Here is a 22,208-nt window from a genome sequence, read left to right as displayed (position 1 = left end):
CCTGGGATCCCAACAGGGTCTGAGCTAGTGGTGTTCCATTTAAAAATTCCAGGCTGGAAAACTCTGAGCCTCTGCTCCAGGGGTCCTGAGACCTTCCTGAGGGGTTTGGCACATTGGTCGCCACCCAGGAACAAGACCGGGATCAGAACAGGAATGGGGAACCCCAGAAGACTGGGAGTTCCATTCCAGCTTAAATCAAGCTGTGCACCCCCGTGGGAGGGACCACCATGCCCTGGGATGCTCCGGGGGGGGATTTTTGGCAGCTTGGCTGACGGCATTCCAACCTCACGTGCTTCCCTTGGCTCCAAACCTGCCTCCCTGCTCCTTGCCCCCGCCAGCGCGCGCCGGCCAAGGCGGCCTCGCCTCCGCTCGCTTCACACTTCCCACCGCCTTCCCAAGAGGCACCTCTTGCCAAAGAGGCAAAGGCACAACCTGCAAAGCCACCTGGTGAGCCACGCCTGCCCCTTCTCCTTCCCTGTTCCAAGCCCCCAAACTTCTCTGGACCCCTGCGGAGCTGACAGCCAAGCTGCCCCGCCAGCGCGGGATCGGTGCCCGTCACCGCTCTCGGCCTCCTCGTGTCGTCTGTTCCACCTCGGAGGGTTGGGATGGGACAGGAGTGGGGCTGGGTGGGCTGGAAGAGCTGCCCCAAGTCATGGAGGGATCTCCCAAGCTAGCGTTTGGCTCTGGTTGGAGCCCAACACCTGCCCATGTGCTCGGGGAGCTTTTGCTCCACACCCTCCACACGCAGCCCCCCAAATCTCCAACTCAACCTAAAAGCCTCCTGCATGCAGAAAACCAAAATAAAATAACCCCCCCAGCAAATGGAAGGCAAAGATACCTCTCGGTGGCTGCTGGCTTGTGCTGGGGAGGCTCTGGAATTCTCCTGGGATGCGGGGTGGAAGATGACACGGAGCCTTCTCCTTCCTGCTGAGCTCTCCCGTTGCCAAAAAAAACCCCAAACACGAGACAAACAAATGCGTGCGGCGGCTTAATTCGAGAGATCACCTTTAATGCAAATGCCCCTGGCAGGAGCAGCCCCGGCGCCCCCAGAGCCGTGCTGGGGTCAGGGGCTGGTGCCAGCACCTTGAGGGGACAACACAGGCACCCAAATGTCCCCAGAGCCGGGTGCGTGTGCCCAGGGCTGGCGGGGGGCTGCAGAGGAGGGGGTGCTCACGGGCCGTGTAGCAGCAGCAGGAAACTCAACGAGAGGGGAAAAAAAGGGCATCCCCCTCCCCAGAGCGCCAAAACATCTTGGAAAATGCAAATCTGCCTTTCCCTTGGGGGCCTCGGGGATGAGCCCTGGGCAAGACACCACAGGAGGGGTTTTTTGGGAAGCAAAACGACCCCTCCTCCTCCTCCTCCTCCTCCTCCTCCCCAGCCTGCCCCGGCGCCAGCGGGAGAGGGGCTGGGGATGGGCAGCGTTGTCTCCCCCCCCCGGCCAAGGAAAGGCTCCAACGCCCCGGAATAAACAACACAACCAAACAAATGAAACAAAAAAAACAAAACAACCAAAAAAAAAATAAAAACCACCTCGAAAAACATAAAAACACTGTTATCACCAGCTAATTTAACACTGTTAAAAACAAAAAGGTCAGAGGTCACCCCAGAGCTGCCCCGGGACACCAGACCTCAGATCCTTGGCTGATTCCCAAGCCTTTCCCGCAGTCGGGCCTTCTCCTCCTGGCAGCAGAAGTGTTTTATAGATATTTATATATATATATTTATAATAATTAGATACTGTGTATGGTCAGCCATCCCAGCTCGACTCGGCTTTTGCATATCTTCCTCCTTCCCGATGAAACAAGGCGCCGCCGCCCCGACCTTCTCCGCGGGAAGAGCAAAATGCTTTTGGCAGCTTCCCTGCTGGAAAAGCAGTCCCGATCCGGAGGTGAGCGCCGTGGAGAGCTCCTCATCCCTCTCTCCTCCCCTCCTGTCCATCCCCTCGCCCCCACCCCACCCCTGCATCCCCCGGCCGCCCGTCCCTGGTGCCACCGGCGCGGGCTCTACACGGTGGCCCCCAGCATGGCATCTGTGCCCGTCAGGATCTCGTTCTGGTTGGAATCCAGTCCGAAGAATTTGACCTTGAGTCCGTCAACCGGGTGGACCACGGGCACCAGCGTGATTTTGGGGAAAGTCCTGGTGGCCAGCTCGAAGCGGCTGGTGCTGGCCAGCTCGATGGCCAGAGCCTTGAGGAAAAGCTTGGCCAGGTGCTTCCCCAGACAGGTCCGTACGCCTCCTCCGAAGGGGAGGTAGTGGAACCTGCCATCCTTGTCTTCGCTCCGGCCCTGCCCGAAGCGGTCAGGGTCGAAGACGTCCACGTCCTTGAAGACGGGGGCGGTGTCGTGGGTGTCCCGGATGCTGTACATCACGCTCCAGCCCTTGGGGATTTGGAAACCCTGCGGAGAGGCAGGAAGGGGCGGAGAGGAGAGCAGAGGAGGTCAGTCCTGCTGGAGAGGGAGCAGGGGGACGAGGTACAGGAATTTTGTTTCCATGGAATGATGGAATGGTTTGGCTTGGGAGGGGTCTTTAACTGATCCTGTCCCACCTCCCTCCATGGGCAGGGACACCTTCCATTGCCCCAGGGTGCTCCAAGCCCCATCCAAGCTTGGACACTTCCAGGGATGCAGCATCCACAATCCCTGGGCAATTTGGGCCAGGCCACGGCACCCTCCCATTTTTCCCTGCTTATTCCCATTTCTTTCGGGTTTATCCCTCAAGTGTGATGCAGATTTAAAGGAAAGCCAGACAGCATAGCACAAAGAGATGCAAATCCTGGCTTTATTCCTCCCTCCGTCCCAAGGATTCGTGGGATGATCGATCCGTTTATTTGCTTTGTGGTCACTGGCAGGAGCTGCCTACCAGGAGCCCCGTGGTGCCGAACGGGGGAAGCAGCCCCACACATCAGCCAGCCCTTCCCAGAGCATCCCAGAGGATCCCTCAGCATCCCTCAGCATCCCACACCCCGCCGCCTGTCAGCACCACACACCCAACACCCACGCCGGGGCCTGGGCGATGAGAAATGGGGTGGATTTATCATCCCCTGAGCACTTTAAAAGGTCTCTGACTCAAACCACTGCATTAGGAGGATTTACAGTGACAAGGCAGCTCCCGAGATTTTGTTTTGCTGGGAGGAAATTCCAGCCATGGCGGTGACTAATCCGCCTGTCATCCGGCAGCCCGGAGATGCCCTTTGCCGTAAACCTTTCCCCTGTCACACCCCAGCTCAGAATTTGGCGTCGCTGTCACGAGCTGGGCTTTGAAGCATCACACCCGTCTGCTCTTTGACAGCTTCACGCATCCCTTGCTCCGCATCCCATCGCTGCTGGATCTGGAGCAAATCCCATTGCCAGAATCACAGGATTAATTAGGCTGGAAAAGCCTTTGAGATCATCGAGTCCAAGCTGTGAGCTAACACCACCTCATCCACTAAACCGTGGCACCGAGTGCCACATCCCGGCTTAAACCCCTCCAGGGATGGTGACTCCACCACCTCACCCCATTCCAATTCCCAGCCACTTTTTCTGGGAAGAATTTTTTCCCTAATATCCAGCCTAAACGTCCCCTGGTGCAGCTTAAGGCTGCGTCCCTTTATCCCACCACTGGGACAAGGACTTAATTAGGCGGGGCTTCGTTTTGTCCCCTCAGAGGTCTCCTTTCAAGCAAACTGGGCTGTTCTGGGGAGCTCGGGGTGCAGCACTACTCACGTCCAGCTCGAAGGTCTGCAGCACCGTCCGGTAGCCCCCGGAGATGGGGGTGAAGAGCCGGAGAACCTCCTTGATGACGCAGTCCAGGTACTGGAGGCCGTTGATGTTGTCCAGGCGCAGGGAGCCCTCGCAGATGCAGCCGTTGTGGAGGATCCCTTTGCTCCGCAGCTCCTCCCGCAGCTTCTCCAGCACCCGCGGGTGTTTGAGGAGCTGCATGATCAGGGAGGTGCTGGCGCTGGCCGTGGTGGCGTAGGCGGCGAAGATGAGCTCCAGGGTGCCATCCTGGGGGGCAGGAAAAGAGCCAGGGTGAGACACAGGGGTGGGGCAGAGGAGCCACCAACTTCAGCACGTCAAGGTGCCACAGGGTGCTCTTCTCCCCAAAAAGCTTTCCAGCCTGGCCTCAGGACCGTGGGATGGTTTGGGTTGGATGGAAGTTAAGGATCGCCAACCCCAGGAACACATCCCGCCGTCCCAAGGTGCTCCAAGCCCTGTCCAGCCTGGCCTTGGATGCTCCCAGGGATGGAGCAGCCACAGATTCTCCCCCAAAAAACAGCCGTTCCAAAGGTTTAAGATGCAAAGTGACCTGAGGAAGGATCACATCGCAACGCTGAGAGAGGGAAAAATGGAATGTGGCCTCCAAAGGGAGGTGGATTCTCCTGGGTGATTTCCCACCCACCAGGATGGATGAGGGAAATCTGGGCAGAGCTTGTGTCCGTTGTTAATGGTCTTGGACACCTCCAGGGATGGGGCAGCCACAGCCTGGTCACGTTTAACTGGAAGGTCACTCCTTGGACAGCCACCGCGACGAGCTTCACACAGAAGCTCTGAGGATCAGACAAAAAGCCCAGGAGATGGCTCCTGGCATGCCGTGACCCAGCTGCAGATAAGAACCTGCTGAGGGCCTGCAAAGCAGGCACCAGGAGAAGTGGAAAGGTCAAGGGAGGCAGCTGACCAAGGCTTCTGCTGTGACCAGGGCGGTTCAGGTTGGGGATCAGGAAAAATGTCTTTCCTGCAAGAACAGCAAAGCGTTGGAAGAGGCTGCCTGGGACGGTGATGGAGCCACCATCCCTGAAAACGTTCAAAAACCGAGTGGATGTGGAGTGTTGTGGTACGGTTTGGTGGGGATGGAGGCTGGCCTTGATGATCTTGGAGGCCTTTTCCAAGCTTAATGATGCCATGGAACGCTTCGTAGAAAGGGCTGGGCACAACCAGCAAATGAATAAAGCAACTGGTTTGGATCCACCAACACATCACGGTCCCCCAACTCTCAGGTCCGCCCCAACAACTCCTCCCTGGAGCATCCCTCACTTTTCCCTTCCGGAAGTCCTTGAGCAGAACAATCCCAAGGTGATCCCGGGGAAGAGCTTTACCTTCAGCTCCTGCATGGTCAGCTCCTTGCCGTGCTCCTTCCCGCTCTCTATCAGGATGTCCAGGGCGTCGGCGTAGTCCTTGCCCTGCGTGTTCTGCAGCTTCTCCTGGATGGCTTTTTCCAGCCCCTTCTGCAGCGTCTCCCGGGCCCGGATTCCCTGTGGAGCAGGAAGCGCTCAGACCACGCCACCAGCAGCACCTTGCCCATCCCAGGAGCTGCAGACGTGCCCAGGACAGGTCCAAGCCATAAAAGCAGAGGCTCAAAGGAGGGTGTGAAGATGCTGGAGGTGTCCCCTGGGCAGGAGGAGTAAAGCCGGGGTGGGGGAGATCACAGGCGGAGTAATCAACACCTAGGTGTAAATGACGGGCCTGGGCTGGGAGCCCCTGTCCGGCACCGGTTCACAGCCCCCGGCTCCTCCTGGGATGTATGGAAATCCCTGGGAAAATCGTCCCTCAAAGGAAAGCCCATTCATCCCAAAGAATCCTCTTCCCCAGCAATTTGATCACCTGGTCCCAGTAAAGCAATTCCTACGGGAGTGCAGCTGCTCGGGGCTAACCTGCTGCTGGGAATGACTCTGGGCTCCGAGGGGATGGAATCGTTCCCATGGGCAAATAGCAATTAAAAAAAAAAAATAAAATGCAGGGATATCGCAAAAATAAATTTTGAACCCCTGTATGTTGAGTTGTGTTTTCAAAATTGCCCATGGGGGAAAAGAAATTATTTTATGTCTATTTTTTGTTATGTTTTCATTTTGCACCATTCATTAAAAAAAAAAAAATGCTTGGAATACTCCAGGAATTAGAAGGACCTGTTTTAGTTTTGGGAATTACAGGGATCTGTTTTAAATCCCGGAATTACAAGGACCTGTTTCGCTCTGAGGACAAGAGGGTATTAAAAGGAGAAGGGTCCCACGAACTCAAAAAATACAGGCAAATTGCCAAATGAGGGAAAATATGAATTAAATCTGGGCAAGTCCTGACTATTTCCTGTTGTCAAACCACTCCAACCACCAAGGAACACATTTTCCTCTGCCTTCTCCACTAGATCAGGAACTGTGGCCCAAAATGGACTCCTTGAGGTCAGGAGGGTGAGAAACCCCACCGAGAATGAGGAAAGGCGTGGATTAATCACCACCCATTAATTAATTGGCGTTATCAGCGTAGAGAACCCGGCCCAAATCTCACCCTCCTGTAGCCGCTGAAGGGCAGATCCACGGGCAAGGAGAAGACGTTCTCCACGAACTGCTGGTAGACCTCGAAGAGGCGGCCGAGCTCCTCGTCGGGGATGCGGAAGCCCAGCAGGACGCGGATGGCCATGCGGAACGTCAGCTTCTGCGCCTCGTGGTACACGTTGATGGGCTCCGTGTTGCTGCTCCAGGCCCGCAGGGTGTCCTTGATCACCAGCTGGATCTTGGGGAGATAACTCTCCAGAGCCTCGTGGCTGAAAATCTTGGAGAAAACCTACGGAAAACAGCGAGGAGGGGTTTGTCCACAGCCACAACGCCTCTGGTCTTCTCCAAGGTGTCCTCCGGGGAGTTGTTGCCTTTCCAAACTCTTCATCCAGTTCCTAAAAAGCTGCCAGAAACGCCAGCTCCTCCCCGAGATTCCCACCACGACCATCGCAAGTGACAGAGAATAACGGAGCAAACCAGGGATGGGAGGAATTCCTTCATCCCAGGTGTGGCAGGAGCCGGCTTTCCGTCTCCAAAGGATCCCAGCTCTGTTCGTCCCGTGGTTTGGGTGTCACTTATGCACCTTTTCCGCGGGGATTCTCCAGCGTCCCACACAGACACAATGGGAAAATGCAGCTCTCCCGACGGGAAGCACGGACAATTCCTCCCACCTCTCCACCACCTTTGGTTTGTTTTTTTTTTTTCCTTTTTTTTTTCATGGATGCAAAACGAAGCAAAATAATTATTTTGGAGCCTTTAGGATCTCTGTGGAATCTGGCTGAACTCCGACAGGGGTTCAAGCAGGGAAGAGCCGCTGCACGTACGCAGAGGCCGCGATCGCCCTCGGCTCATTTCCTTGGGAAACCAGGGGAAAAAAAAATTCCTGATGTCAGCAGCCAGCGTTAATTTAAGCTCTGCGAGTAAACAGTGAGCAGGACTGGGCCTCCCCAGGTCCCCCACGCTAACGGCTCCTTACTCCAATTTTTTTCCTCCAATTTGGGCCCGGGCCCGCTGGAGGAGCTCAGCAATGCCAGGAATGTCCCTTCCCGGCACAGCAGCGCTTTCATTCGGCATTCCCGCCGCATCCCTCCCCGAGCAAGGGGGGAAAGCGCTGTTTGTTTATTTTTTATTAACCTACACACACGCACGGGGCAGGACGCACACGCACCGCAGGCCTCCAGGAAAATCCAATTAAAGCAGGATTCCAAGGAGGGAGCTGCGCGCCGGAGCCTCCACCGGTGGCCGCTTCCCGGCGGGAATGGAGGCGAGGTGGGGGGGCTGCCAAGTTATCAACCCACCGGGAGAGGAGCGAAATCAAAGCCGCCCCCTCTTTTCCATGAGCGCCGGGCTCGCCGGAGCTGTAAATGTGAGAATTTCCTCCGCAGTCAGCACTCCAAGGGAAAGGTAATATTTTCCTGGCTGCGACCCCTCGTTGCTAATGCCCGGCGTTCCCTGGGAGTTTGTTTGGTGAAAAAACACCTCTGTCCCCTCGCAGCTCCGGGCAGGAGGCTCCGGAGCCTCCGCGAGAGCCGCTTCACGGCGCCCCGGGTTGAGCCCCCGGTAAAAACCCGGAGCCGCCCGCGGGAATCCCGGGAGGGCAGGATGCACAGGGAAGGGAATCCGAGCCTGGGGACAGGGAGCCATCCCTGGATGGCCGCACGGAGCCGAGGCATGAATGAATGAGAGGAGGAATCAATGAATGAATGAATGAGCAGCAGGGAGCGAGAGCGCGGGACGGGGCGGCGGCGGCCGCCTCCTGCCTGCATCCAGAGCCGGCAAGGGCAGCGGCGTTCAGGCTTTTTCTGCTGGAAAAAAGCAGCTGGAAAAGCTGGAGGGGGTAAAGCCGAGACCCTCGGCTGCGTGGGGAAGGGGGGGAGGAAGTGGGGAAGGTGGGAAGGGAATAGAGAAGGTGGAGAAGGAGTGGGGAAGGTGGAGAAGGGAGTGGGGAAGGTGGGAAGGGAATGGGGAAGGTGGGAAGGGAGTGAGGAAGGTGGGAAGGGAGTGGGGAAGGTGGGAAGGGAGTGGGGAAGGTGGAGAAGGAGTGGAGAAGGTGGGAAGGGAGTGGGGAAGGTGGGAAGGGAGTGGGGAAGGTGGAGAAGGAGTGGGGAAGGTGGGAAGGGAGTGGGGAAGGTGGAGAAGGAGTGGAGAAGGTGGGAAGGGAGTGGGGAAGGTGGGAAGGGAGTGGGGAAGGTGGGAAGGGAGTGGGGAAGGTGGAGAAGGGAATGGGGAAAGTGGGAAGGGAATGAGGAAGGTGGGAAGGGAATGGGGAAGGTGGGAAGGGAGTGGGGAAGGTGGGAAGGGAGTGGGGAAGGTGGGAAGGGAGTGGGGAAGGTGGGAAGGGAGTGGGGAAGGTGGGAAGGGAGTGGGGAAGGTGGGAAGGGAATGGGGAAGGTGGAGAAGGAGTGGGGAAGGTGGAGAAGGAGTGGGAAGGGACGTTTCCTTTGTCCATGAGCAGGACACCGGGTTTGACGCAGAGCCAGGATCCATGAGCTCTTCCACAGGGATGGGACAAGACCCACCCGGGTGAAGGGACATTGCTGTGTCCCCATCCAGCTCTCACCTGCCCTGCATCCATGCTGAGGAGCTTGGGATAAGGATAGAGGCTCCTGGTCAATGTCCCAAAGTATTTCCCATGCCTCAGTTTCCCTGCTGGAAGCAGGGCCAAGGAGGGAACAGCTCTGCTGTAGGAGCACCGGGTCTACATCCCTGCTGAGCCACCACCCCACTGGAGGTGGCCTTTGGGGACTCCTGGCCTCGTCCTACCCCAGCATCTCCCACAGGAGAAGCACCTGGGCACCCCCTGTGCTCCCTGAAGAAAGGACAGCCCCAGATGTGCCTCTGGTCCCAAAACAGCTGCCGCGGTGCGGGGGGCTGGATCCACACCCCCGGATCAAGCCAGGCTCCCAAGAGGAAAGATCCTGTCCTAAGGCTTGGTGTGAACAGAAGGGGGGATCCTTTGGAAGAGAAAACCGAACCCCTCCCTCCGGGGTCAGCACAAACCTGACAAGGGCGAGGTTAAGCGCTGGGGGCTGAGGGGGATTTTGTCCTTTCCCTGCAATTTTGGGAGCTCTCCTCGTGCCAGGAGGCTCCTCCAGCCGGCTGCTCCCCGGAGCTCCCAAGCACGGCCCGAGCCCGGCCGCGCTGCTCCGTCCCGGCCGCCGCTCGCACCGCCTAATCCCACATGTCAGCAGATCCTTCCCGGCCAGACACAAGTCTGGATCCCCTTCCAGTCACCTCCAGTTCAACCCTGCATCTTTCCAGTTGATTAAAAAGGAGGAGAAGGCAGCCAACTTTCCCCGACGAGCCCCGGCGCGTTCCTAGCCTAAAATTCCTGCGCCCTCTAGTGAAGTGGAGCCGAGCGCCTCGGCCGCTCCAGGAGCGCGTCCAGGAAAACCGAGGAGAATCGGGGCAAGGAGAAGTTGTCCCAGAGCTGCCCAGAGGCAAAATCGTCTCTAAGCTCAGCTTTGTTAACCCTGAGATGCCACAGCCCGGCTGCGGTGGCAGCCAGCCACGAGGACTCACAGCAGGGCCGGGATTTTTTGGGGACGCTGGAAAGAGTTTTTCCACGTTGGGGTATGTCCCAAAAGAGCCAAATCTGGGAATTTGCTCCATCCAAGGGCGCTCATTTCCACCATACACCCACACCGACTGAGACCCCACCACCCAGTGAGCCCGGCTGGAACCTTCCCGCTCCCCCCTCATGGAAAAAGGATATTTAAGGATTTATGGATTTCCAAAGGCAGAAAATGCCTTCCCAGTGCCTCAGCTGCAGCTTCGCGTGACAGCAAAGTGCCCTCAATCCCAGCTGGAGAACGCCCCAGCCCCATCCTTAGTCCACGGCCAAGGAGAGGGAATTTGAGGGAATTCTGTGAGCTCCAGCAGTGATCCCACACATGGTCTGGGTGTGGGGAACCACGTTTTCTGGGGTTTCTCCTTCCCACTCCAAGCACCAGCACCAATCCCTGCCTTTTGCCATCCCTGGTTTGCAGGCCCCTCGCTCCCACCTGGCACGTCCTCCCCAAAGAGGGAACGGAGCTTTCCGTTCCTCCCCTCCAGGAGGAAAACTGAAATTTTGGGATCAGCCACCTGCATCCCATCCAGCCTAGAGCCGCTGGCCTGACCAAAGTGAGGCGGGATGAGCCTGGAAATGTTTTCAGGAACCAATTTGGCACCTGCCGGAGGTTTGGCCGACAGGAGACGTCGGGAAACATCCAAAGTAACATCTCAACCTGGATTTGTCCTAATTCTTCCCACATTTCCAGAGACCAGGCTGTGTTTGTCCCAGCCCCGTCCCATCACCACATTATCCTGGATGTCTGCCCCTCCCCAGAGCCCATTCCCATGCTCCAGCGGGCTTGGAAACCGGGATATTTTTGGAGGTGGTTCATGGGCAAGAGGCCGTCATGGTACTGGGAGCATGAACAAAGGGAAAACACAGCAAAAATGTTGGAAAGGCACCGCAAAAGGAGAGAAAATTCCAAAAAAACCCTATTCCTGCCCAGACACTGTGCTTATAAAATGTTCAGCCTTTGCACACAGCAAAGAACCGATTCCTTTTGTCCCCTTTTTCCTCTGGAAAATGAGGCACGTGGAAGGCTCCATCCTGGAGGGATCCAGGCTCTCGTCAACGCTCCAGCCTCCAACTGGAGTCTGGGAACAGGAGCTGGAGCCTCCAGGCTGGAAGGAATGATGTGCCCTTGCCAAAGGCTCTTGAACAGAAATTCGAATGCTTCCCCAAAAGAATCTGCTGGGAAAAAATGGAAGGATCATTTCAGATCCTTGCATCATGTCATGATGCACCTTCAAGGGTTGTCCCTACCTGTGATTTTTCTGTGTTTAAAAAAAAAAAATTATGAGAAACTCCAGCATTTCCAGTCAGATTCGGAATAAAATTAAGCCCAAGATGTGCATTTCCCCACAGCTCAAAAATCTCCATGTTCAAGAATCTTTCCTACAAATCCCCCACATGGCATGGGAGGATTTTGACCCCAAACCCTTTAAGGCCCTGCTTTAAATCCCCAATTTTCAAGGCTGAGTTGTTAAATGGGGCTGTGGGGGAGAGCCAGGACCAAGCAGGACCTGCCCCAGCAGCCCCTCTGCAAAACTGCCTCAGTCTCCCAAAAATTCCACCCCCAGCAAAATTCCATCAAGAAATTTCACCTTCTCGCCCAAATTTATGGGGATACCGAAAAACACTGGGATTCATCAGCTTTGGAATGCTGCTCCAAGCGTCCTCTCCCTTTTTATTTATGGAGAAAGAGGAGAATAAAATTCACCTTATGCTCCTCAAGGAGGGAGAACGATCCCACGTCCATGGATGTCGCGGGAAAGAAACGGGAGTTGTTCCAGAGAAAAGGGATCAGGAAGGTGGGATCAGCCAGCCGGGATCCTGCTGGGATCCCTGTGGATGGAGCCGTGGGGAAGGAGAATCCCACAAACCCAGCGGGCACGGTCGGAGCTCTCATTGCTCAGGGAATGCTGGAACGGTTTGGGTTGGAAGAGACCTAAAATTCCGACCCCTGGGATGGGCTATCCCGACTGGGGATGGATCTCTGCCTGTGGTGTGAGCGTGAAGAATTCCCGGGAGACGAGGAGGAGGAGAACAGCTTCCACAGGGAACTGGTGGAAGTGAAATATTAGGAGGAAAATCCCAGTTTTTACTGAGCCGATGTGTTTCCCTGGAGCATGGAGAGAGGACAAAAGGGAAGGATCCCTGTGGATTTAGAGCAGGGATTCTCCGAGAGACAAAGCCAGACTTAAAAATAAACCAGTCCTTGGTCCTGCCAAGAACTCCAGGAACTGGGAACAGCGCAGAGCGAGAGGTGGCCACGCTCAGAAGGGGATGAGTGGGAAATTCCCAATCCATGGTGCAGCTATTTCATCCTGAAGGAATAAAAACCCCTTCCGGAACATGCACGGTGGCGGGAATAAGGGAAAATATCTTGGAAAAGGGATTCCTCCAAGGAAATCCCGAGGATTACAAGATCTCCATGGAATGAGCGAACACCTGAGGAGCTTCTGCAGACCAGGCGAGGATTAAAGCTCCTCCAGGGAGGTGACAGGGGCTGAGGTGACCCCACAAGGTGATCCCAACTTAAGGCCACCCTACAAGGAGAAGGAAGCTGGAGAACCAGCAGCTGAGGGAGATTCCATGGGAAAAATCCCACCTGGGAAGTGACGGAGAGCTTCCGTTACCACCAGAGGGATAAGTGCAATGTCACAAACCACAACTGAGGAGGTTCCTTGAGCCGCTTGGGAGGATGGAGGAGGATGGATGGGAAAAACAACGGTTCAGGATGGATCTTGACTGCCTGACATCCCTGGGATTCGCTGCTGGTCCCTCACATCCCTGGGATCAGCTCCCCATCCCTCTGGAAGTGGAGCCTGGGTTGCAGTTCCACCCAGTTGCTGCCCAAGGAGGGGCTTCACCTGCTCTGTGCCTCCAGGACAAGCAAAAACTCCCACCCTGGATGGCACAGGAAGGTGGAAAAGCCAATTTTGGGGATGTCCAGCTCCCAGGGTATCCCACAGCCACAATCCTGCTCCGCTCACACAGCGGGCCCGGAGCTGGCGGGGAGTTTTGGGCTGGAAGGCACCGTGAAATCCCCCCAAATTTGGGTTTCAGCCACGAGATCCTCCATTTGGCTTTTTTTTTTTTTTTAATCCTTTGGATTAAAAGTGGTACATTTTTTTTAATCCCCTGGATTAAAACTGATTAAAGTAATTGAAATTACTCTGGATTTACACCCCTGGAGATGGCAGCACTGCTTGTCAAGGAGACAACCCAGCCCAGGAATTCTTCCCCCGGAATGGGAACAGGAGCCGTCCTCCATCCATGGAAGATTTTCCCCACTCCAGAGGCTTTTGCCCATGGATTCAGGCTCCCTGGGCATGGAGAAGGGGCTGGAGCTGGTGGCAGCTGGAATTCAGCCTGTTTGATACAATTTCGGGAGCTAGCTCCAATGGATTTGGAATGGTTTCTTTTCCACCACGAGCACACGGAACAGGCTGGGAGGGTTGGACAGACATGAAAAATAAAATCCTAAAAACCCTAAAAAAAAAAAGAAAAAAAGCCCCTCACAACAACCTCAGTCCAGATCTTTTTGTAGGAAAAGATCCATTCCTTCCACTTCCCATCCCTCCTTCCTCCTCCAGCCCTCTCCCGCATCCCGATCCTGATCCTTCCCTCCCCCCGGCAGCTGGTTTATATTTGGCTGTAAATTTATGGCCCCTTTTGTGCTCTTAATCCCCTCGCAAACGATATGAAAGCCTCGGACCTTTCCTCTCGGTGCTAATGAGCTCAACACTTGCGTGCCTCGGAGGCAGAGCATTAATTGCGGTGTGTTAATGAGCGATGGAGCTTTGGACACTGAGACAAACCAGGGCCCGCTCCACTCCCTGCTGCTCCCTCCTGGAATCTCTGGATGTCTCCCCAGCAATCCCATGGATTGCTTTTATTTTATTCCATCTTTGCCTTTTTTTAAGGGTTTTTTTTTATTTTTTCCCCAGCTGGCTGTGCCTATTTTGGGATGGCTCTGCTGGAAGACGAGTCCGGCGCTCTCCTGCCAAGATGATCCCGAGGAAAGTCTGATCCCACCTTTCCCTGTGGATCCTGGGAATCTCCCTCCTGGCCCTGGGCACTGCTCAGATTTGACCTAAACCCTAAAGGCCGCATCCTGGTCGTTCCCAATTCCCATTTCCTTCTTCACCGGGATCCCTTGCAGGCACAGGAGAGCTGAATTCCCGCTTCCCGCTGGAATTGGATCCCATGAAAGCAGAGGAGGCAGGACCCCTAAGACCGGGTTTGTTTTGCCCTCATTATGGCTCCTTTCACCCCAGAATCGAGGATCCCAAAATCTGGAGTTTTCCAGGTGGAAATGGGAATTGATGAGGTCGACAAGGACAAGGTGGGATCAGATGGGACAAGGATGGAGGGAGGAGCCGGGGTGGGACAAGAGCAGGATGGGGAGACCACCAGAGCATGGAGCAGGAGCTGGAATGATCCCACCAACCCTTCCCAGGGAGTTCCAGTGGGAGCTCCAATCCCAAGGAATGACATTCATCCGTCATGGGGTGGGCAGGGACAAGAATCCGCCACAAAAATCCCAGAGCAAAGACCCTGCTCAGCCACCGAGGTCACTCCCGTGAGGAACCTGGAGGTGATTCCAGACCAAAATTCCACTGTGGAGCTCTGGCTCCAGCAGGGGTGGCCCAGATCCTTCTCCAACATCAACACAAACTCCGTGATCCAGCAGCAGGGACAGCCTGGCTGGGATAAATATCCCAGAAAAGTGGAAGAGGAGTTTGGAGCTGCCGTTGTTGATTCCTTGTAAACTGCTCTGCCCACCCAGCTCTGCCCGAGGCCACGGCCAGCACCGGGGACATCTGCCATGAAGCCATTCCACGGCGCAGGAATTTGCCCCGTTCCCAGCCCTCCATCCTGCCCCTCATCCCTACTCCAGGCTGACTCCAAACCCTCGCTGTAACCCGAGAATTCATTTCCCAAAACAGGGACATTTTCCTCAATTTATAGGAATTTTCAGTGCCAGTGACATCTGCAGTTGAAGGCATTCCCTGCTGCAGGAATTCTCTGTTCCCAGCCTCCCGTGCCTGCCCCAAGCTGATTCCACATCCCGCGATTCCCTGTCTATAACTGGAGAGTCCTTTTCCCAAAACAGGGAATTTATAGGAATTTTGACAAACTCCTAGAGGGGAAATTTGATAAATTTGGGATGGGAAAAGGCAAAGAGCTTCCATAGGGTTAGGATTGGGGTCCTCCTGAGCACCTCCTGCATCCCAGGATCCTTTACCAACACCGACAGGATCAAAACTTCCGGATAGTCTATATGGAATGGGATAACAAATCCATAAAGATCCCGAAAAACAGCTGGGACATGGAAACAGGAAAGAGAGAAGAGCTCCAAAACCTGGATCATCCCACCCTATCCCTGGTCCCATGCGAGCCTCCTCCAGTGGGAATTCGCTGATCCTGGAATTCCACCGAGGAGCTGAAATTCCTTGGAAAGCTCCGCCGAGCAGCTGATCCCTGGCGGGATCCCAGAACCCTCCTGCAAGAACATGTTGGGTTTGGAGCTCATCTCCACATGCCGGTGACAATCTGGAGAGCACGGATCGCCTGCCAGGGAATGCTGGAAGAGGAGCTGCTGGAAATAAACACAGCTCCGGGGCTTTGGGGAAGATGAGGGGGAATTATGGCCTTGGATAAGAGCTGGAGATGATCCCGAATGGTTGGAAGGGCAGCAGAGGTGGTGGAAGGGCAGCTGCTTTTCCTCATTTTGGCCAAAATCCCGCTCCAGGTGAGGAATCCCACCTCAATTCATGTCAGGATCAGGGAATTAGGAAGGGACAAGGGAAGGTTCGAGGTCAGAGATGAAGAAAACCCCGGAATCCGAGAGGTCACAGAATACCAGAAAACCCCGTAATGTGGGGAAAACCTCTGTCATCATCCACCAGAGAGGTTTCCCAGGAAATCCTCTCTCCACAGAGCTTCCAGCTGCTCCAGATCACTCAGTGAGCCTCTCAAGAGCACTGTGGAATCTGGGGGATTCCATGGAAAATCCTGCCTTTTCCAAGCTCTTTCCTTGGTTCCCTGGCGGGTCAAGAGAAGAACTCGGGCTCGGTTTAAGATTTAAGCTCATCCTAGGTCCAAATCCTTTCTCCTGAGAGCTCGGTTTAAGATTTAAGCTCATCCTAGGTCCAAATCCTTTCTCCTGAGAGCTCGGTTTAAGATTTAAGCTCATCCTAGGTCCAAATCCTTTCTCCTGAGAGCTCGGTTTAAGATTTAAGCTCATCCTAGTCCAAATCCTTTCTCCTGAGAGCTCTCCGAGTTTCAGGGTGGGGAGAGCTCGAGGTTGGAGCCGTGAAACAACAAAAACCCGGGATTGAGGAGCTCCAAAGAGGCCGCGGCTGAAGGAAGGAGCTTTAATCTGCTCCTCGGAATCTTGATAAGAGCAGATCGATTTTAGCCCCATTAGAGCAGGCTCAGCTTATCTCCGTGTGCAGCTCGGGGATGGGTTTTAGGGAGAAGAGGATTCCCTAAATCGGGATCAGCCCAAGGTGGGTGAGGTGGGAGGTGCTCGATTAATGGGAGATGGAGTGAAGAAATGAGGCTCAAGCGCCTGAACTCCAGAGCTGGGCACGCTGGACTCAATCTCCAGCTGATGAAAGGGAAAACTTAAAAAAGAAAGAACTCCCACAGTGCCCCAAATCCCGGGAAAAGAGTTTGTGGGATCTCAAAGAGCAGCAAGGAGAAGGAGCCAGGGTTATCCTGGGACAGGATTTTGCTGGAGTACCTGAACTTGGGAGGCTTTTGGCCACCCCTGACACAGGAATTAGGACAGGAATAAATTAGGAATTGGGATCCTTGTTGGCTTGGAATCACAAGTGATGCCAAAAATCATGGAATTGTGGAATGGCTTGGGTTGGAAGGGACCTTGAAGATCATCAATTCCACTCCCTGTCACAGCCAAGGACAGCTCCCACCAGTCCCAGGGCGCTCCAAATCCCATCCCAGCCTGGCCTTGGGCACTGCCAGGGATCCAGGGGCAGGCACAGCAAATCTGGGAATTCCATTCCATCCCCTCCCTACTTTGACAGGACACAATTCCTTCCTAACATCCAACCAGGACGCAAAAAAGGGTTTTGAGGAGCACAATGGAGATCTTTAGGACTGAGAACATCCCAAAATCTTTGGGTTTCAGTGGAGATCTTTAGGACCAAGAACATCCCAAAATCTTTGGGTTTCAGAGTTTCGTGTTGGCCACGTGGTTTTCCTCAGTAGGAAAAATGCAGGAGTGAGAACACCAGGAAGAGCCGTGGAGGAGAGAGGGAACCTCTACCGGGTGCCCAGCCCAGCCTGGTGCCAATCCCAAACCCACCAGGATCCCACAGAGGTCAGGCCTCCCTTTTCCATGACCCCATAACCCACGCTCCCTGTGCCCGCTCCCAAGGCCGGAATTCCGTGGTTTTATGCAGACAAGAAAAGGCCACTTGAGATGAGCAAAAAATAATCCAGAGGTTTATCTGATCCCGCTTAAGCCTCCCAGGATAGGGATTAAACTTTCCTTGGATAGGGAATAAACCTGCCCTGGATGGGGAATAAACCAATTTTCCTCCTGGATGGAGGCAGCCCCATCACCATCCTCCTTGGTTGGAATAACATCTCCATTTTTGGGGAAAAACCCCAGAACTGGAGGGGCTGGCACCCCAAATCGGCTGCCCTGGGAGTGTCACCTCAAGGTGACACAAAAGGGGCTCTGCACCCCCAAATCGACTGGCCTGGGGGTGTCACTTCAGGGTGGCACAAAATGGTCCCAGCACCCCAAACCAGGCTGATCTGGAAGTTCTAAGGTAATACAAAAGGGGTCCCAACACCCCCAAATTTGCTGCCCTGGACGTGTCAAGTCAGGGGGACACAAAAGGGTCCCAGCACCCCAAACCAGGCTGATCTGGGGGTTCTAAAGTGACACAAAAAGGGGCCCCAGCACCCCCAGACTGGCTGCCCTGGGGGTGACACCCCAGGGTGACAAAAAAGGCGTCCCAACACCCCCAAATTTGCTGCCCTGGGGGTGTCCCCTCAGGGTGACACAAAATGGCCCCAGCACCCCAAACCAGGCTGACCTGGAAGTTCTAAGGTGACACAAAATGGGGTCCCAGCACCCCAAACCAGGCTGATCTGGAAGTTCTAAGGTGACACAAAAAGGGGTCCCAACACCCCCAAATTTGCTGCCCTGGACGTGTCAAGTCAGGGGGACACAAAAGGGTCCCAGCACCCCAAACCAGGCTGATCTGGGGGTTCTAAGGTGACACAAAAGGGGTCCCAGCACCCCCAAATTTGCTGCCCTGGGGGTGTCCCCTCAGGGTGACACAAAAGGGTCCCAGCACCCCAAATCAGGCTGATCTGGAGGTTCTAAGGTGACACAAAATGGTCCCAGCACCCCAAACCAGGCTGATCTGGGGGTTCTAAGGTGACACAAAATGGTCCCAGCCCCCCAAACCAGGCTGATCTGGAAGTTCTAAGGTGACACAAAAAGGGGTCCCAGCACCCCCAAATTGTCTGCGCAAAAAGGTCTCAGCCCCCCCCCAGCCACCGCCTCACCCCGGAACCCCCACCCTCATCCCAAATTCCCTGAAATCCCAGGAAGTTCTCAGCACCACCCCTCCACCCAAAGCCCCTCGGGGTGTCCCTGCGGTTCGGGTGGGGGGTGACAATCCGTGGGGAGCCCCCCCGTGCCACATTTCCCTTTTAGGAGCCCTCCCCGCCGCCCCTGTCACGCGTGTCCCCATCGCGGGGGGCTCGGGGCGACACGCGTGTCCCCCCCCCATCCCCATCCCGATCCTCCTCAAAATTCCTCAAGGGATCAGGGGGGGAAAGGGGATAAAGGGGCAAAAAGGGAATAAAATGAAAGAAATGGGGGCAAAAAAAGGGGGGGAAGAAAGGGCGAGGAAAGGAGGGGGAAAAGGAAGGGGGAGGAAAAAGGGAAAGGGGGAGGAAAAATGAGGGGAAAAAGGGAAAGGGAGAGGAAAAATGAGGGGAAAAAGGAAAGGGAGAGGAAAAACGGGGCCGGGGGGAAGGAAAGGGCGAGGAAAGGAAGGGGGGAAAAGGAAAGGGGGAGGAAAAAGGGAAAGGGGGAGGAAATATGAGGGGAAAAAGGAAAGGGGGAGGAAAAACGGGGCGGGGGGAAGGAAAGGGCGAGGAAAGGAGGGGGGGGAAAGGAAAGGGGGAGGAAAAAGGGAAAGGAGGAGGAAAAAGGGGAGGAAAGGAGTGGGGGGAAAGGGAAGGGGGAAGGAAAAATGGGGGGAAAAAGGGACAGGGGGAGGAAAGGAGGGGGAGAAAAAGGAAAGGAGGAGGAAAAAGGGAAAGGAGGAGGAAAAACGGGGGGGAAAGGGAAAAGGGGAGGAAAAAGGGAAAGGAGGAGGAAAAATGGGGGGGAAAGGGAAAAGGGGAGGAAAGGAGGGGGGAAGGGAAGGGAGAAGGAAAAATAGGGGGGAAGAGGGGATAGGGGGAGGAAAGGAGGGGGAGAAAAAGGAAAGGAGGAGGAAAAACGAGGGGGGGGAAGAAAGGGGTGAGGAAAGGAGGGGAAAAAAGGAAAGAGCGAGGAAAGGAGGGGGTAAAAAATGGAAAGGGGGAGGAAAAACGGGGGGAAAGCGGGGCCACGGACCTTCCTCTTGTGGCGGTGGATGTCGCCGATGGAGTTGGCCACGGTGTTGGGGCCCAGCAGCATCCGCGTGCTCCGCGGCCACTCGGTGCTCACCAGGTGGTGCTCCCCCATCAAGATCTTGCGCACGTTCTCCGCGCCCGTCACCCGCACCAGCGGCCGCCCCAGCAAGTGCGTCTTGAACACGTTCCCGTACTTCTCCCGCCGCGAGGACTGGAAGCAGGAGCCCTGCGGTGGGAATTGGGGCACAAATTTTGGTTTTGGGGGGGAAGGGATGGGGGTCACCCCGTGTCCAGCCTGTCCGCTCTTCCCGCAGCCCGGCGGGGGTCGGTGCCTTCCTTCCCCCCCTTCCTCCTCCTCCTTCCCTCTGCTTCTCCCCTTACCTCCCCTGTCACTTTTAAACATATTCCTATTTTTTCTCATTTCCCCCCTTTTTTCTTCCCCTCCTTCACACCCTCCCCCCTTTTTCCCCCCCCTCGCTTTTTGCCTCTTTTTTTTCCCCTTTTCTCTCCCCTCCCTCCCCGCTCAGGCTGATTTTACTCGAGGAAGGCAGCGCTTTGCCTAAGTAAATCTCCAGATTTCAGGGACTTTAATAACTTTCCCACATGCTCCAGGGGCTGTTGTCGGCGGAGAGGCGGCCGGAGCCGCAGCGATAGCGGGGGGGTCCCCCCAAAAAACCCCCCTGGCGAGCGGGGAGAGGCTGCGAGCGCCGCGGCCGCGCCGCCGGGCGGGGAGCGCGGGTGTTTATTTTGAAACAAAAGCGCGGTTGTGAGGTTCAGATGTTCAGGTGACCCTGTTTCTTGATCTGCGTAAATATAATTAAAGTCCTTTTTGTGGCATTAATAAAGAGTTATTTGTACACCATTTCCAGGGCAGCACAAAGAGCACCTTTATGCGGCGCAAGTTGCGAATGGAGTCCAATTTATACAAAATTTTTGTATTTTTAGCCCTGGACTCTGTTTGGACGGAGCCTGTGGAAAAGCGAGAACCCTTTTCTGGTCCCCCTGTAAAAATCTGATAAATTTCTTTAAAAAATAAAGCCCTATTGAGAGCGTGCCGTTAACCCCTTCGGCGCCGGGCGGCGGAGCGGGGCCGCCGTGGCGGGGCTTCCCCGGCGGTGGCGGGGGGACACCGGGGACGCCGCCGCTGTCCCCGCCGGGACCGGGCTGTCCTGCCCCGCCGCCGGCCGCGGCGACGAAGGGCGGGAGCATCCTCCTTTGATTACTATAATTAATTTATTTTTTTTCCCAACTTTTTGCTGCTGGGAGGAGAGAGGGGGAAACCCTGTGCGCGGCTTCGCCTCGGGGGTTCCCTCCCGGGATGCTGCGAGCCTCGGGGCGCCCCGAGCCCTCCCCGCGGCTCCCCCCGGAGCCGGGCACCCCCCCGGCCGCCTCCCGTGGGATTTTTCCCCCTTTCCCCCCGATTTTTTTTGGCAGCCGCCCCGCGGCGCGGGGGGATCCCGCTCCGCCCGCCGCCGTTGGGCGTTTAGCGAGGTTAATCCCGGGTTAATCTCCCGATTACCTCGGCGGGCTTCCCCCGCCGCGGGAGCCGGGCCGGGAGCGGGGAAGGGACGGGACACGAGCGGCGGAGCCCCCGCGCCCACCCGGGCCGCCTCCGCCCGCGGCTCCGGCGCTGGGGCTCGCAGGTTTTGGCAAGAACCGAGGCTCGGGAGGGGAGGAAGAGAAGGGGTGGGCAGCGCAGCGGCGATGCCGAGCCCGGTGCCCCCGCGGCCACGCCGCTCCCCCGGCTCCGGCTCTCCCTCCCCGGCCCGCCGAGAAGCCGCATGATGCAATCGGAAGGGAAAGAAGACGTGGGGGAGAAAAAAAAAACAAAAATACGGCGGGGAAAAGCCCTAAAAACACCCTAAAAAATACCGATTAAAAAAAAAAAAAAAAACAAACCACCAAAAAAAGAGAGAAAAACCCGCCGGTCCCAACCCAGCTTCCAGCGAAGAGCGGGGAATCCTCCTTACCTGCAGGAGCCAGTGGAAGGTCTCTCCGATTAAAGGGAATCCCATGGAGCCTTTGGGGATTGGTAGCTTGCAGGTTTTGTCGCGGGTGGCAGCCCAGCGGAGCTGCCACAGCTGTTGGGACACGGCCAGCAGCAAAGTCAGTGACACCAAGCACGCGGCGAGGGTAGCCAGTGCCGAGACGAGATCAAAACTTGCAAAAAGCATATTTGGAAAGAAGGGAGGAGGAGGAGGGTGGGGAGAGAAACAGCCCCTTGACAGGCACCGCGCTCGCAGCCGCACACACGCGCGGAGGGACGGCGAGCGCGGAGCGGCCGCTCGGCGCTGCTTTGGGGGGTCCTGGGGCGAGGGGCGCCCCGGCTCGCCCCCCTCGGCGCCAGCGGCTTGGGGGAGCGGCGAGGGGAAAGAAGGGGAAAGGAGGAAAAAGAAAAAAATTAAAAAAAAAAAAAAAAGTAATAAGATTAGGTGTCGATGAGGGGGGGAAAGCTGTGGTTGCTCTGCCCCTCGCTGCGAAGTTTGGGCTTGTTTGGGGTAAACTTGACGGGGTGACACGGAGAAAAAGCACCACGCGCGCACGGGGAGAAACGGGGGAAGGGAGAGGGAAAAAAAGGAAAAGCAGCGCGTCCCCCACCCCCTCCAAAAATAAAAAATAAATGGGGTGGGGGTGATGAGGAGGGGGAAAAATTGGAGAAAAAGCAAAAAAATAAGGAGAAAAAAGGAAAAAAAAAAGGCAAAACCTGGAGTGGCGGAAAAAAAAAAAAAGACCCCAAAAAGTCCAACTGCAGATGCTCTGGCTCTCGCTCGCTTGCAAGGCAAA

At 55.8% G+C, this 22,208-nt stretch overlaps 1 protein-coding gene across 1 annotated transcript; it reads right to left on the bottom strand.

The window, feature by feature from the left end:
* Positions 1-1,997: 1,997 nt before the first annotated feature.
* Positions 1,998-21,598, bottom strand: CYP26B1 (cytochrome P450 family 26 subfamily B member 1). Its single transcript, XM_077782560.1, has 6 exons — positions 21,395-21,598; positions 19,426-19,650; positions 6,258-6,533; positions 5,075-5,230; positions 3,705-3,986; positions 1,998-2,396 (listed from the first exon to the last, which is right to left on the bottom strand). The coding sequence occupies exons 1-6, from the start codon at positions 21,596-21,598 to the stop codon at positions 2,004-2,006; spliced, it is 1,536 nt and encodes a 511-aa protein (XP_077638686.1). The 3' UTR covers positions 1,998-2,003.
* Between the last annotated feature and the right edge of the window lie 610 nt (positions 21,599-22,208).

Source organism: Lonchura striata, chromosome 4, assembly GCF_046129695.1.
Source record: "Lonchura striata isolate bLonStr1 chromosome 4, bLonStr1.mat, whole genome shotgun sequence".
In the NCBI taxonomy this organism is placed as follows: Eukaryota; Metazoa; Chordata; class Aves; order Passeriformes; family Estrildidae; genus Lonchura; species Lonchura striata.
This window is presented reverse-complemented; position numbering and strand designations above follow the sequence as displayed.

Excerpts from the sequence above, each read along its gene's own strand:
- CYP26B1 (XM_077782560.1), bottom strand. The coding sequence starts at position 21,598 with ATGCTTTTTGCAAGTTTTGATCTCGTCTCGGCACTGGCTACCCTCGCC. Across the intron at positions 5,231-6,257 it reads CCTTCAGCGGCTACAGGAGG|GGAATCCGGGCCCGGGAGAC; the intron begins GTGAGATTTGGG and ends CCTGCTCCACAG. Across the intron at positions 2,397-3,704 it reads TGCAGACCTTCGAGCTGGAC|GGTTTCCAAATCCCCAAGGG; the intron begins GTGAGTAGTGCT and ends GCCTCTCCGCAG.